A 14883-nucleotide genomic window follows, 5' to 3' on the forward strand; every position below is an offset into this window, starting at 1 on the left:
GAAACTAAAGCCTAGGAAAGTAAGAAGTCTAAATCATCATTCCAACTACATTATAAAAGTCTCCTTCATAATAAGAGATATTGCTATATGAAAGAAAATGTAAATCTTCCTCCTTTTTATACAAGAAGAAAAATTATACTCATATTTGATCCAACACGTGAACACATAATTGACATATTCTATTGACATATGTCTCATACTTTTTAACACATTCATATAATTTATTTTAGATATATTGTTCTAGTGGGGGATATGTTCCTCTTGGTGGGCCCTACCACCCACGTTATGGATCCTACCCCTAGGTAGGGGTTGGGACACACATATACACACACAACCTGTCTTTCATCCTATTCTCCACATTTGCACACTCAGTGGCACACATATTTGTAGACACACAGACACACACACATACATATACTAGCACAAGCACTCATATACGTATGTGGGCACCCATGCACTTCCATGCACATGCACATGCACAAATATTTTACTAGTTGACCTTATAGTGCAAACATATATATACATGTGTGCACACGTATATACATATTTTTAACTACTTATGACTTGCATAGATTCAAATGTATACATGCATGCATCCATCATACATCACATCATAACACACGAGTTCTCATAAATACATCATTTGTGTCACTACATGGATTCTAGTTTTCTGTTTACCTTAGGCTTCATCTTTCTTATAAATTACAAAAAAAACATGCAGCAAAACCCAATCTATACATGGTATCTTGTGATACATTGTGGCGTCCCCAAACTAGGCGACCATAAAACTAGGAGGTTACAATATCATTTTCGCTTGGTGAAGAGCATATATGTGGCAAACCCCAAGGCTTACCCAGCTTGGGAAGATTTAAAACCTCTTATAACTTCAACCCCCTCTGTGTATCATCTATCAACCATATCTTCCGTCCCTCCCATACATCAAGCAAGACATCCAAGGCTTCACAAACATCAAAAACCTAAAAATAGACATTACTATCAAAGTTTCCCCTATAATTAGAGCAAGTCTATTCCGATGCCTAAAAACCACCATCCATAATTAATTAGAGGTCAAAACAAGTAGCCACTTTGCATTAAAATTGCATGTAGCAATTCCACGCCAAGACCCCATCCATTTGGAAACCATGGAAAGAAATGTGGTTCATCGGTATGCAAGTCCCTTTTCACTATACAAAGGGAGCCTTTAATCATATCAAAGGGAGCTTCTTGTGATACAACATGTAGCCTTTAATCATATCAAAGGCTATTATTGCACCCTAAAACTCATATCACCCATCAATCAACACTCCATTTTTTAGGCTTACCAAGCATATATAAGCTCCTTCCTAACCAGCCAAACATCCGCAACAGCAGCCAAAAGCTATCCCCTTGATCTAGAGCTGAATGTGATGTGCTCTAAATCCTTCCAAAAACATTGTAATGTTACCATGTCAAGGTAATCTTAGATTATCATGCATTATGGTTTACTTGAATCTTATGTCCCCCATGTGATATCACTATCCTTACTAGCCTTGTGCATGTTTGTTGAGCTTTACATGGTTTTTCATCTCTCTCATATTTAAATCAAACTTAAGCATAGATATTTCTTCTCTCACATATTTTAAATGGGACCTAAGCAAATACAATTGCTATTACACAATCTATCTTGCATATGCATGCCTTCATCTCTCCAATTATATTTGTCCGTGTAGATCTATGCTCATAAACCAAACATTAAGACAATCTACTAGTAGCAATTTGAAACATTCTAAACCGTGTGTAAACAAGTTCATAACAAATAAGGCTATAGTTTCCACAACATTTATGCAAATTGCAAGATGAAATATCTAGGACAACAAAACAAAAGGACAAAAGTAGCTTATATTTCAGACCATAAAAGTAAGAGGTTACAATATCATTCCCGCTTGGTGAAGAGCATATATGTGGCAAACCCCAAGGCTTATCCAACTTGGGAAGATTTAAAACCTCTTATAACTTCAATACCCTTTGTGTCTCATCTATCAGCCAAATCTTCCATCCCTCCCATACATCAAGTAGGACATCCAAGGCTTCACAAACATCAAAAACCTAAAAAGGGACATTTCTATCAAAGTTTCCCTATAATTAGAGTAAGTCTATCCTGATGCCTAAAAAGCACCATCCATGGTTAATTAGAGGTTAAAGCAAATAGCCACTTTGCATTAAATTTGCATGTAGCACTTCTAGACCAAGACCCCATCCATTTGGAACCCATGGAAAGAAATGCGGTTCCTCCGTATGCAAGTCCCTTATCACTATACAAAGGGTGCCCATATAAGGAGCCCCAAAAGCAACAAAAACTTTTACACAAGTTAATATGATATTCTTCAAACGACCTTCGCTCCTACATAAAGATTTACGCTTCTTATTCCACAAGATACAACTTCTAGTGATACAATAGCATGCAGCCTTTAATTATATTAGAGCCTATTATTGCACCCTAAAACTCATCTCGCCCATCAATCAAAACTTCATTTTTTAGGCTTATAAAGCATATATAATCTCTTTCCTAACCAATCCTTCCACAAACTTTTGCAGCATCCAAGAACTATCCCAACTATCTAGGCATGACTTTGATGTGCTCTACATCCTTGAAAAAATATTGTAATGTTACCATGTTAAGGTAATCTTATAGTCTCATGCATTATGGTTCACTTGAATCTTATATCTCCCATGTGATATCACTATCCTTACTAGCCTTGTGTATGTTTGTTGAGCTTTAGATGGTTTTTAAACTCTCTCATATTTACATGGGACTTAAGCATATATATTTCTTCTCTCACATATTTCGAATGGGACCTAAGAAAATACAATTGCTATTACACAATCCATCTCGCATATGCATGCCTTCATATCTCAAATGATATTTGTCCATGTAGATTGCAAATGGAGAACCACTATGCTCATGAACCAAATATTAAGACAATCTACTAGTAGCATTGGAAACATTCTAAAACTGTGTGTAAACAAGTTCATAACAATAAGGGTATAGTTTCCACAACATTTATGCTAATTGCAAGATGCAATATCCAAGACAATAGACAACAACGATAAAAGTAGCTTGTATTTCCATTTTCAATAGCAAATAGACCCACCCTTCAAACACAAACTATGAACAAAGACATCCTAGACAAATGGCTCCTTAATTATTGAATAGCCCACAAATTTTGCATGCACCCAATCTTTGTCTTTCTTTCATATTTAAATGGGGCCTGAAGAATATACACTTCTTTGCTTAGATATTTTAAATGGAACATAAGCAAATACAATTGCTATTACACAATCTATCTTGCATATGCATGCCTTCATCTCTCCATTATTACACAATCCATCTTGCATATGCATACCTTCATCTCTCCAATTATATTTGTCCATGTAGATTGCAAACAAGGAAGCACTCTACTCATGAACCAAACATTAAGACAATCTACTAGTAGCATTTGGAAACCTTCTGAAAGTGTGTGCAAACAAAATCATAACAACAAGGCTATAGTTTCCACAACATTTATGCAAATTGAAGATGCAATATCCAAGACAATAAACCACAAGGACAAAAGTAGCTTGGATTTTGATTTTCCATAGCATTCAAACCCACCATTCAAACAAAAACCACCCCAAACACAAAGTACAAACAAAAACATGCTAGAAAAATGGCTTCTTAATTGTTAAATCACACACAAATTCTCCATGCACCCAATCTTTGCAATTCTTTCATTTGCTACAAGACACGTGCAATGGTGTCATGGTAGTGTTAAACCAAATAAGACAACATTTCTACTTTAATACCACAATATTTACAACTCCACTAACTTACACTCACACCTTTTAAAGTTTGTTGCACTTATAAAATCCCCCACAACACAATAAACCAAGCTATATATATTCCATCATACATCACATCATAACACACGACGTCTCATAAATACATCATTTGTGTCACTATACAAGGAATCTAGTTTTTTGTTTGCCTTAGACTTCATGTTTCTTATCAATTACAAAAAACATGCAGCAAAACCCAATCTATACACAGTATACTACTATACATATGCAGTATCCCCAAACAAGGTGACCATAAAAATAGGAGGTTACAATATCATTTCTGCTTGGTGAAGAGCATATATCTTGCAAACCCCAAGGAATACCCAACTTGGGAAGATTTAAAACCTCTTATAACTTCAATACCCTTTGTGTCTCATCTATCAGCCAAATCTTCCATCCCTCCCATACATCAAGTAGGACATCCAAGGCTTCACAAACATCAAAAACCTAAAAAGGGACATTTCTATCAAAGTTTCCCTATAATTAGAGTAAGTCTATCCCAATGCCTAAAAAGCACCATCCATTTTTAATTAGAGGTTGTTAAAGCAAATAGCCACTTTGCATTAAATTTGCATGTAGCAATTTCAGGCCAAGACCATATCCATTTGAAACCCATGGAAAAAAATGGGGTTCCTAGGTATGCAAGTCCCTTATCGCTAAACAAAAGAAGCCCATATAAGGAGCCCCAAAAGCAACAAAAGCTTTTACACAAGTGAATATGAGATACTTCAAACAACCTTTGATCCTACATAAAGATTTACACTCCGTATTTCACAAGATACAGCTTCTTGTGATATAGCAAGCAACCTTTAGTTATATCAAAGGCTATTATTGCACCCTAAAACTCATCTCACCCATCAATCAAAACTTCATTTTTTAAGTTTACCAACCATGCATAACCTCCTTCCTAACCATCCCTTCAACAAACTTCAACAACAACCAAGAACTATCCCCACAATCTAAACCTAACTGTGATGTGCTCTAAATCCTTCAAAAACACTATAATGTTACCATGTCAAGGTAATCTTATAGTCTCATGCATTATGGTTTTCTTGAATCTTATATCCCTCATGTGATATCACTATCCTTACTACCCTTGTGCATGTTTATTAAGCTTTAGATGGTTTTACATCTCTTATATTTAAATGGGACCTAAGCACATATATTTATTCTCACATATTTTAAATGGGACCTAAGCAAATGCAATTGCTATTACACAATCCATCTTGTGTATGCATGCATTCATCTCTCCAATGATATTTGTCCATGTAGATTGCAAATGATGAGCCACTATGCTGATGATCCAAACATTAAAACAATCTACTAGTAGCATTTGGAAACATTCTAAAATGGTGTGGAAACAAGATCACTTATGCAAATTGCACCATGCAATATCCAAGATAGTAGACCATAATGACAAAAGTAGCTTGTATTTCAATTTTCAATAGCAGACAAACCCACCCTTCAAACACAAACTACCAACAAAGACATGCTAGAAAAATGGCTCCTTAATTGTTGAATCACACGCAAATTCTGCATGCACCCAGTGTCTACCTTTCTTTCATTTGCTACAAGACACATACAATGGTGTCATGGAAATCTTAAACTAGATAAGGCCACCTTTCTACTTTAACGTCACAATGTTTACAACTCCATGACTTACCCTCATGGCAATCTTAAACTAGATAAGGCCACCTTTCTACTATAACATCACAATGTTTACAACTCCACGACTTACCCTCAAGGCATTTAAAGTTTGTTGCACTTTCCAAATCCCACAACACAATAATCCAAGCACTAAGTATTCACCCATCACAATTTACCAAGCAATAAGCATTTGCCTTTCATAGAGAGGTGAGCTATTTTTTCTCTAATAACTCAAAATAGATCTCTGCACATGAATAAGTGTATTGTGTTTCTAATAAAACACGTATGCATTTGAATATAGGCTTGAGAATCACTCCCTGGGGATTGTGTATGTCATTGCTCAAGAGTGGCTTTTTGTGTAGCCAACTCTTGAAAAACACGCCCAATCATGGCTTACTCATAACCAAATTAATGTGACACATTAACTTGTTACAACACCACATCTCACACAAGAAAATCTTCTTATGGCATCCATCATACATCACATCAAAACACAAGACTTCTCATAAATACATCATTTGTGTCACTCCATGGATTCTAGTTTTTTGTTTACCTTAAGCTTCATGTTTCTTATCAATTACAAAAAACATGCAACAAAGCATGATCTATATACAGTATACTATGATAAATATGTGACATCCTCGAACTAGGCAACCATAAAAATAAGAGATTACAATATCATTTTAGCTTGGTGAAGGGCAAATCAACCCTCCCCTACATCAAGCAAGACATCCAAGGCTTCACAAACATCAAAAACCTAAAAACTGACATTTCTATCAAAATTTTCCCTATTCCGATGCCTAAAAAAGCACTATCCATGGTTAATTAGAGATTAAAGCAAATAGCCACTTTGCATTAAATTTGCATGTACCAACCAAGACCCCATCCATTTGGAGCCCATTGAAAGAAATGCGGTTCCTCGATATGCAACTCCCTTATCACTATACAAAGGACGCCCATATAAGGAGCCCCAAAAGCAACAAAATCTTATACACAAGTCAATATGAGATCATTCAAACAACCTTCGATCCTACATAAAGATGTACACTCGTTATTTCACAAGATACACCTTTTTGTGAGCATATCAGAGGCTATTATTGCACCCTAAATTTCATCTCACCCATGAATCTAAACTTCATTTTTTAGGTGCACCAAGCATATATAACTCCTTTCTATCCAGCCCTTCCAAAAACTTCTACGGCAACCAAGAACTATACCCCCAATCTATGCCATACTTTGATGTAATCTAATTCCTTCAAAAAACACTGTAATGTTACCATGTTAAAGTAATCTTATAGTCTCATGCATTATGGTTTATTTGAATCTTATATCGCCCATGTGATATCACTATCCTTACTAGCCTTGTGCATGTTTGTTGAGGTTAAGATAGTTTTACATCTCTCTCATATTTAAATGGGACCTAAGCACATCTATTTCTTCTCACATATTTCAAATGGGACCTAAGCAAATGCAATTGCTATTGCACAATCCATCTTGCATATGCATGCCTTCATCTCTCCAATGATATTTGTCCAAGTGGATTGCAAATGAAGAACCACTATGCTCATGAACCAAACATTACGACAATCTACTAGTAGCATTTGAAAACATTTTGAAATGGTGTGCAAACAAGATCATAACAATAAGGCTATAGTTTCCACAACATTTATGCAAATTGAAGATGCAATATCCAAGACGATAGACCACAAGGACAAAAGTAGCTTGTATTTCGATTTTCCATAGCAGACAAACCCCCCTTAAAACACAAACCACTCTTCAAACAAAAACTATGAAAAAAGACATGCTAGACAAATGGCTCCTTAATTGTTGAATCACACGCAAATTCAGCATACACCCAATATATACCTTTCTTTCATTTGCTACAAGACAGATCCAATGCTGTCATGGAATTCTTAAACTAGATAAGGCCATGTTTCTACTTTAACACCATAATGTTTACAACTCCACTAACTTAGACTCGGGGGTTTTACACCCCTTTCAGAGCCAATGGAGCCATCAGATTTGGATTCCAAGCAGCAGAAAAAGAACTGATTTTTCTGATCCACGTTTTTGGCCTACGAAGGAGCTCCAAGAAAACTAATGCCTAGAGATTGCTTCTAAGTAGTGCAAAGATTCCAGGTTCTTTCAATACATATTGTTTCAATTCATTGTGATTTGTTTTTATAGTGTTTACCACTTGGATATTCTCTATCTTCTCTTCCATCTCCTATCTCTACTTCCTTCTATTTCTGATCCCCGGTAAAGTTCGTTGCACTTTTGAAATCCCACACTACAATAAACAAAGCAATAAGTATTCACCCGTCACAATGTACCAAGTAAAAAGCATTCACCTTTCATAGACATGTGAGTTATTTTTTCTCTAATAACTCAAAATAGATCTCTATACATGAATAAATGTATTATATTTCTACTAAAACATGTATGCATTTGACTATAGACTTGAGAATTACTCCCTCAGGATTGTGTATGTCATTGCTCAAGAGTGGTTTTTTGCATAGCCAACTCTTGAAACACCCAATCATGGCTAACTCATAACCAAACTAATGTGACACATCAATGTGTTACAACACCACATCTCACACAACAAAAAAATCTTCATATAGCATACATCATACATCACATGACTTCTCATAAATACATCGTTTGTGTCACTATAGGGATTCTAGTTTTTTGTTTATCTTAGGCTTCATGTTTCTTATCAATTACCAAAAACATGCAGCAAAGCCTAATCTATATACAATATACTATGATAAATATGTGACATCCCCAAACTACGCGACCATGAAAATAGGAGGTTACAATATCATTTCCACTTGGTGAAGAGCATATATGTGGCGAAACCCCAAGCTTACCCACCTTGGGAAGATTTAAAACCTCTTATAACTTCAATCCCCTTTGTCTTATCTATCAGCCAAATCTTCCAACCCTCCCATACATCAAGCAAGACATCCAAGGCTCCACAAACATCAAAAACCCAAGAATATACATTTCTATCCAAATTTCCCCTATAATTAGAGCAAGCCTATTGCGATGCCTACAAAGCACCATCCGTGGTTAATTAGAGGTTGTTAAAGCAAATAGCCACTTTGCATTAAATTTGCATGAAGCAATTTTAGGCCAAGAATCCATCCATCTGAAACCCATGGAAAGAAATGAGTTTACTCAGTATGCAAGTCCCTTATCACTTATCAAAAGAAGCCCATAAAAGGAGCCCCAAAAAAAACAAAAGCTTTTTAGATACTTCAAACAATTGTTGATCGTACATAAAGATTTACACTCCTTATTTCACAAGATACAGCTTCTTGTGATATAGCAAGCAACCTTTAGTTATATCAAAGGCTATTATTGCACCCTAAAACTCATCTCACCCATCAATCAAAACTTCATTTTTTAAGCTTACCAACCATACATAACCTCCTTCCTAACCATCCCTTCAACAAACTTCAATAACCAAGAACTATCCCCACGATCTAAACCTAACTATGATGTGCTCTAAATTCCTTCAAAAACACTATAGCGTTACCATGTCAAGGTAATTTTATAGTCTCGTGCATTGTGGTTTGCTTGAATCTTATATCCCGCATGTGATATCACTATCCCTTTTACATCTCTCATATTTAAATGGGACCTAAGCACATATATTTCTTCTCACATATTTTAAATGGGACCTAAGCAAATGCAATTGCTATTACACAATCCATCTTGCATATTCATGCCTTCATCTCTCCAATTATATTTGTCCATGTAGATTGCAAACGACAAACCACTATGCTCGTGAACCAAAACGTTAAAACAATCTACTAGTGGCATTTGAAAACATTTTGAAATGGTGTGGAAACAAGATCATACCAATAAAGCTATAGTTTCCATAACATTTATGCAAATTGCACCATGCAATATCCAAGACAATAGACCACAATGACAAAAGTAGCTTGTATTTCAATTTTCAGTATAGCAAACAAACCCACCCTTCAAACACAAACTGCCAACAAAGACATGTTAGACAAATGGCTCCTTAATTGTTGAATCAAACGCAAATTCTCCATGCAACCAATCTCTGCCTTTCTTTTGTTCGCTACAAGACACGTGCAATGGTGTCATGGCAATCTTGAACTAGATAATGCCACCTTTCTACTTTAACATCACAATGTTTACAACTCCACGAATTACCCTCATGGCATTTGAAGTTCGTTGCACTTTCCAATTCCCACGACACAATAAACCAAGCAATAAGTATTCACCCATCACAATTTACCAAGCAATAAGCATTCGACTTTCACAAAGAGGGGAGCTATTTTTTCTCTAATAACTCAAAATAGATCTCTATACATGAATAAATATATCGTGTTTCTAATTAAACACGTATGCATTTGAGTATAGGCTTGAGAATCACTCCCTAGGGATGGTGTATGTCATTGTTCAAGAGTGGCTTTTTGTGTAGCCAACTCTTGAAAAACACGCCCAATCATGGCTAACTCGTAACCAAACTAATGTGACACATCAACTTGTTACAACAAATCTCACACAAGGAAATCTTCATATGGCATCCATCATACATCACATCATAACACACAGACTTCTCATAAATACATCATTTGTGACACTACATGATTCTAGTTTTCAGTTTACCTTAGGCTTCATGTTTCTTATCAATTACAAAAGACATGCAGCAAAACCCAATCTATACATTGTATACTGTGATACATATGCGGCATCCCCAAACTGGGGACCATAAAAGTAGGAGGTTACAATATCATTTCCACTTGGTGAAGAGCATATATGTGGCAAACCCCAAGGCCTTACCCAGCTAGGAAGATTTAAAACCTCCTATAACTCCAACCTCCTTTGTGTCTCATCTATCGGCCAAATCTTCCATCCCTCCCATACATCAACTAGGGCATCCAAGGCTTCACAAACATTAGAAACCTAAAAAGAGACAATTCTATCAAAATTTCCCTATAATTGGAGCAGGTCTATTCCAATGCCTAAAAAGTTACCATTCATGGTTAATTAGAGGTTAAGCAAATAGCCACTTTGTATTAAATTTGCATGTACCAGTTTCAGGCCAAGACCCCATCCATTTGGAGCCCATGGAAAGAAATGGGGTTCCTCGGTATGCAAGTCCCTTATCACTATACAAAAGAAGCCCATATAAGGAACCCCAAAAGCAACAAAAGCTTTTACACAAGTCAATATGAGATACTTCAAACAACCTTTGATCCTACATAAAGATTTGCACTCCTTATTTCACAAGATACAGCTTTCTGTGATACAGCAAGCAGCCTTTAGTTATATCAGAGGCTATTATTGCACCCTAAAACTCATCTCACCCATCAATCAAAACTTCATTTTTTGAGTTCACCAGGCATATATAACCTCCATAATAACCAGCCCTTCCACAAACTTCAGCAGCCAAGAACTGTCCCCTATATCTAGGCCTGACTGTGATGTGCTCTAAATCCTTCAAAAAATATCATACAGCACTTGCCCATCAAGAGCAACACAAGAATAACTTTAATCAAGGAAAACGCATCATCTGCTCTACCACGGTTCGCGTTTGCTTGTCAGAAGTAAGAGCAACAAAGAGATCTCGAGATATTGACTTGATATCATGATCATTTGACCTGATACATGTGAGAACCAAGGTAAAGCTTCATAAGTTTAAGATGTCATGTAAGAAAAGTTGATAGCTCACAAAAAGCTCCTTACTTCATCATTTCCAGCAAATATTTCACTGCACCATCAGCTTTAGCCAGATCAAGCTGTCCTTCAGAACTAAAAGAACAAAATCAAAGCAGTCTACACCATTTGATAGTACTTTATCAAGAAAACATGATCAGGAAATTAAGCAAATCCAAAGCTACCTCGAGCCACATAGCATGCCCAGTGCCAATAGGACTCTTACACACACCTCCGTAGACTGTGCCTTTAAATTAGCAGCCAACTTTGTCACTACACCCTGTCACCCATGGAACACAGATCAGTAGCAGTTTATGGACTTAGTGCAAACAAGTCTCCACAAAAGTACTAAAGTCGTTCATACAACACCTTAGACATATAATAAATGACATGTACTGCCATTAACCACCCTAATTTTCTATAAAAGCCAAGCATTAATTTGCATGTAACTTGCTGAGACACTGAATTGTTTGCATTGCAATCTTTTAATGATAACCTAATCTCGAAATGGGTTGTCTCTCACACATTTGGTACCATAGCCTGACTGTAATGTTGTGCCACTACATAGTTGTTTGGTGACACTGATTTGAGAACTCAGCAAACCAAACTGTGTACACTAAAATAAGATGTTTACATTCAGAATAAACACATCCAAAATCTGAATCCGTGACAACATTAGCCCAGTGTCCATCACAATCTTCGTTTAAAGCGTATAGCACCACTAATGCTTTCCTGTACTAAGGTCGTTCCAAAGCCACCAACAGCAAGCAATACAGCCCTGAGCTTAAAGGCTACTTGAAAAGCATAAGACTACCAGCCTAATTATAGAACTTAAGCCATGATTATGTAAATCTTCGTAAAAGTACAGGCCCCACATGTCCAAACCAGTACATGTGTGCCTTTACATTAGACAAGAATGGTGGGACCATGGGTGTGTAAGCAGAAAGCCTAACAAAGATAGCAAGGCAATGATGGAATGGCCATCATGTGCATGACGAGAATAAAGTGTATAAGGCCTTAAAAATTAATCACGCGTATAAATGATGCTCACAAACTCTGAAAGAGATCACACACCTATTTGCAAGGAAGAATTAAGAGAGAGTAATTGTGAGAGATGATATATAAGCTCATGGCACACAAATCACAGTACTCTGATGAGCATTGGATCAGTTTGCATACTCATCGATGCATACAAAGGACTAAGCATGCAGCCAACCAGCTTTTAGGCCATTCATAGTCATGAGTAACACAAAACGGATGAGAGATGGAGAATGGGAAATGGGGGAACTGCCGTCACTTGTGACCATATAGTCTCATGGAATGGTATGTGGCATGGAAAGAAGCTACCATCCCCGCAATCCTCAAGTACAAAAGTGACTATCACTTCTAACTATCAGGCCATTACTCAAAATGACCTGGCCATTATTTCAGGCTCAACTATTAGATGTCATTACTCACCTCATGTGTGTCCACCTTAGGAGGACTTGGGAGGCCACTCTTTTGGACCACCTGTGTTTCTCTCATCGGTTGTTCATATTTGGGTTGCATCTATGCATATGCTCCCTTCCCCTTAGTGGGATCACTCGTACTTCTGTATTCATTGTGGCTGTCCCAGAGAATCTTGCTTTTGGACACATAGAGAGGCTGTTCTGTTCTTGCTTCCTCCTCACTATGGTGATGGCTGTTGTACTTGCTTTGGTTGCACACTAGTGGATTCAGTTCTGGTGCTTTCAGTTATTCTCTATGCTGTCATGTATCTTGTGTTTCATTTCTACGCTCTTCGATCTAGAGTTTTTCTTCTGTGTTTTGTCATTTTGAACAGTATCAGACACTTCAGATTCACTGGATTTTACTGTGCATTAAGCTTCCAAGTTTTTGGCATTGTGCTACCTTTGGTTTGCTGGTTAATTGCTTGCACAGCATAGCAACATAGAACTGTTTGGGAACATGGACAGAGATGAGTATTGGGATGGCCATGCTTAGTCGCTATGAGAGGGGGCTCTAACATTGGGACAGGACAAGGAGTTACAAGGAGGGGATGGGACTAGGACATGATGCTAGAAATGGTCGTCCCATGTCACTATGTCACACAATGGTTGTGGCCTGCTGGTCTTCTTGCATGGTTTGTCATGGCTGTCGTGTTGCTTTGTTGGCAAGATCAAAATGGTTCTTGCCAAGTGTTATGTGTTGTTACTAGGTTGGATATATCTAAAGGCCAAGACATCCTAGCCTTATTGATGCAGTGTTGGTTGCATGCATGGGTGGCTATGATCGTCTGAAGAGGGAGCTTTGTGCCTGCATTCGTACAATTGTCGGCATTGCATGTTGACCTACATGGCATTGCTTGATGCATGCATTTTGACATTCCAGTGACCTATGTTGACACGTTCCCTTCCTATTGACCTGCCATCTCATATGACCAGCATGCCATGGTTTGCATGCTGACCTACCATTGTGTTTGCTTGACGACCTGCATCACGATTTTTGCTAGGCCCCCTATTATAGTTGTTTTTCCTAGGCACCACGTTAAAACCCTTTTTTTTTGTCATTGTTTTATTAAAGTTTTTGACTTGTGTGAACCCACATTAACTGTATAGGACTCTTTTATGTACAATTTTGAGACTATTTCACTCGTTTTAGCACTTATTTACTCCTTTGGTGCTTCTTCAAGCAATTTTCTTTTGTGAAGCCTTTCTGCGTCTCGCGATGGAATCTCCACCTAAGGTAACTACCTTTATGCTTTTCTCACTACTTGTTCATACAATTACATTATCATTGGATTTTTCATTTTGCATTTGACCTCTCTCATGGAGATTTGGTTGAGAGCTATGGTGCTTAACTCTCATCTACAAGAGGTTGTTTGCCTTGTTTCACCTTTTGTTGCAGGTAGGTTTTTGGAATTTGTTAAAACCTCCTCTCATCGGTTCATGGAGGATTCTGTGATGTCAATCATGGCAGTCATTTCTTGGGTGGTAAAGAGACAAGCATTCTTGAGATATTGAAATAGTGGCTTGTGTGATCCCTGGAGTGTTCTAGACAACTTGACAGTTGAGAAGGACTGCTTGTCTCAAGGCATGGTATGATGCCTCCCTCTTCTTCTCATGTTCTCCATTCACAGAGGGCCAAGAAACCAGCCTTCAAAAACAACCTAAAGGACAGCAAATATAAACTAGTTCGCACATAAACAAAAGACTCGCTAAACAAGAGAGCTAGAATGCTCTCACATGATAGATGACTCGTGATAGGTCCCAAAGGTTGGTGCTCCTTACAATATTTCTTTATCATTATGCAAAGCTTGCTTGAATCAGAAGGTACCTGCTGTCACAAACCAACACTCTCTCAATGCCAATGATTTCCATGTGCATTGCTCTTAAATCAGCCCAAACAAGTCTCCAATGTGGTACTTGGTTACTCTCACTAACTTTGACCACATGCATGATAAATATTTCCATTACACACTAAAAAGTGTAATGCATATGAATGGATGTTGTCTTCTATCCATCGACCTATAAAAGTGACACTGGAAATGTAAACTTGGTCCCACACTATTGAACACTGCAAACAATGTGCAATACATACAAAACTCAAGTCAAAACTCATCCGATCTGATGTACATAGTCTCATCCCTATCCATGCATCCATCCCATTGCTTGGCCCTAACGGTTTATACCAATTCACTGT

At 37.3% G+C, this 14883-nt stretch overlaps 1 protein-coding gene across 10 annotated transcripts in view; it reads right to left on the reverse strand.

Annotated features, from left to right (window-relative positions):
- Positions 1 to 9911: 9911 nt before the first annotated feature.
- The window catches only part of LOC148032004 (uncharacterized), a 35497-nt gene continuing 30525 nt past the window's right edge, over positions 9912 to 14883 (reverse strand). Inside the window, exons 9-13 of one of the 10 annotated variants that reach the window (XR_015691560.1) lie at positions 11388 to 11482; positions 11233 to 11298; positions 11069 to 11147; positions 10579 to 10655; positions 9915 to 10415 (exon numbers count right to left, since the gene is read on the reverse strand). Coding sequence is in view for 2 of the 10 variants with exons in the window: in XM_087682613.1 (XP_087538739.1) it covers positions 11042 to 11147; positions 11233 to 11298; positions 11388 to 11482 (267 nt within the window). In the remaining 8 variants the exon portion in view is untranslated. Of the gene's footprint in view, positions 10656 to 10720; positions 11148 to 11230; positions 11483 to 14426; positions 14518 to 14883 lie in introns of those variants that run through there. The other 9 variants (XR_015691559.1, XR_015691563.1, XR_015691558.1 and 6 more) reach the window with 9 other exon arrangements.

This window comes from Lygodium microphyllum, chromosome 8, assembly GCF_053477565.2.
Source record: "Lygodium microphyllum isolate KBCC chromosome 8, Lygodium_microphyllum_v1.1.10, whole genome shotgun sequence".
Taxonomy (NCBI): Eukaryota; Viridiplantae; Streptophyta; class Polypodiopsida; order Schizaeales; family Lygodiaceae; genus Lygodium; species Lygodium microphyllum.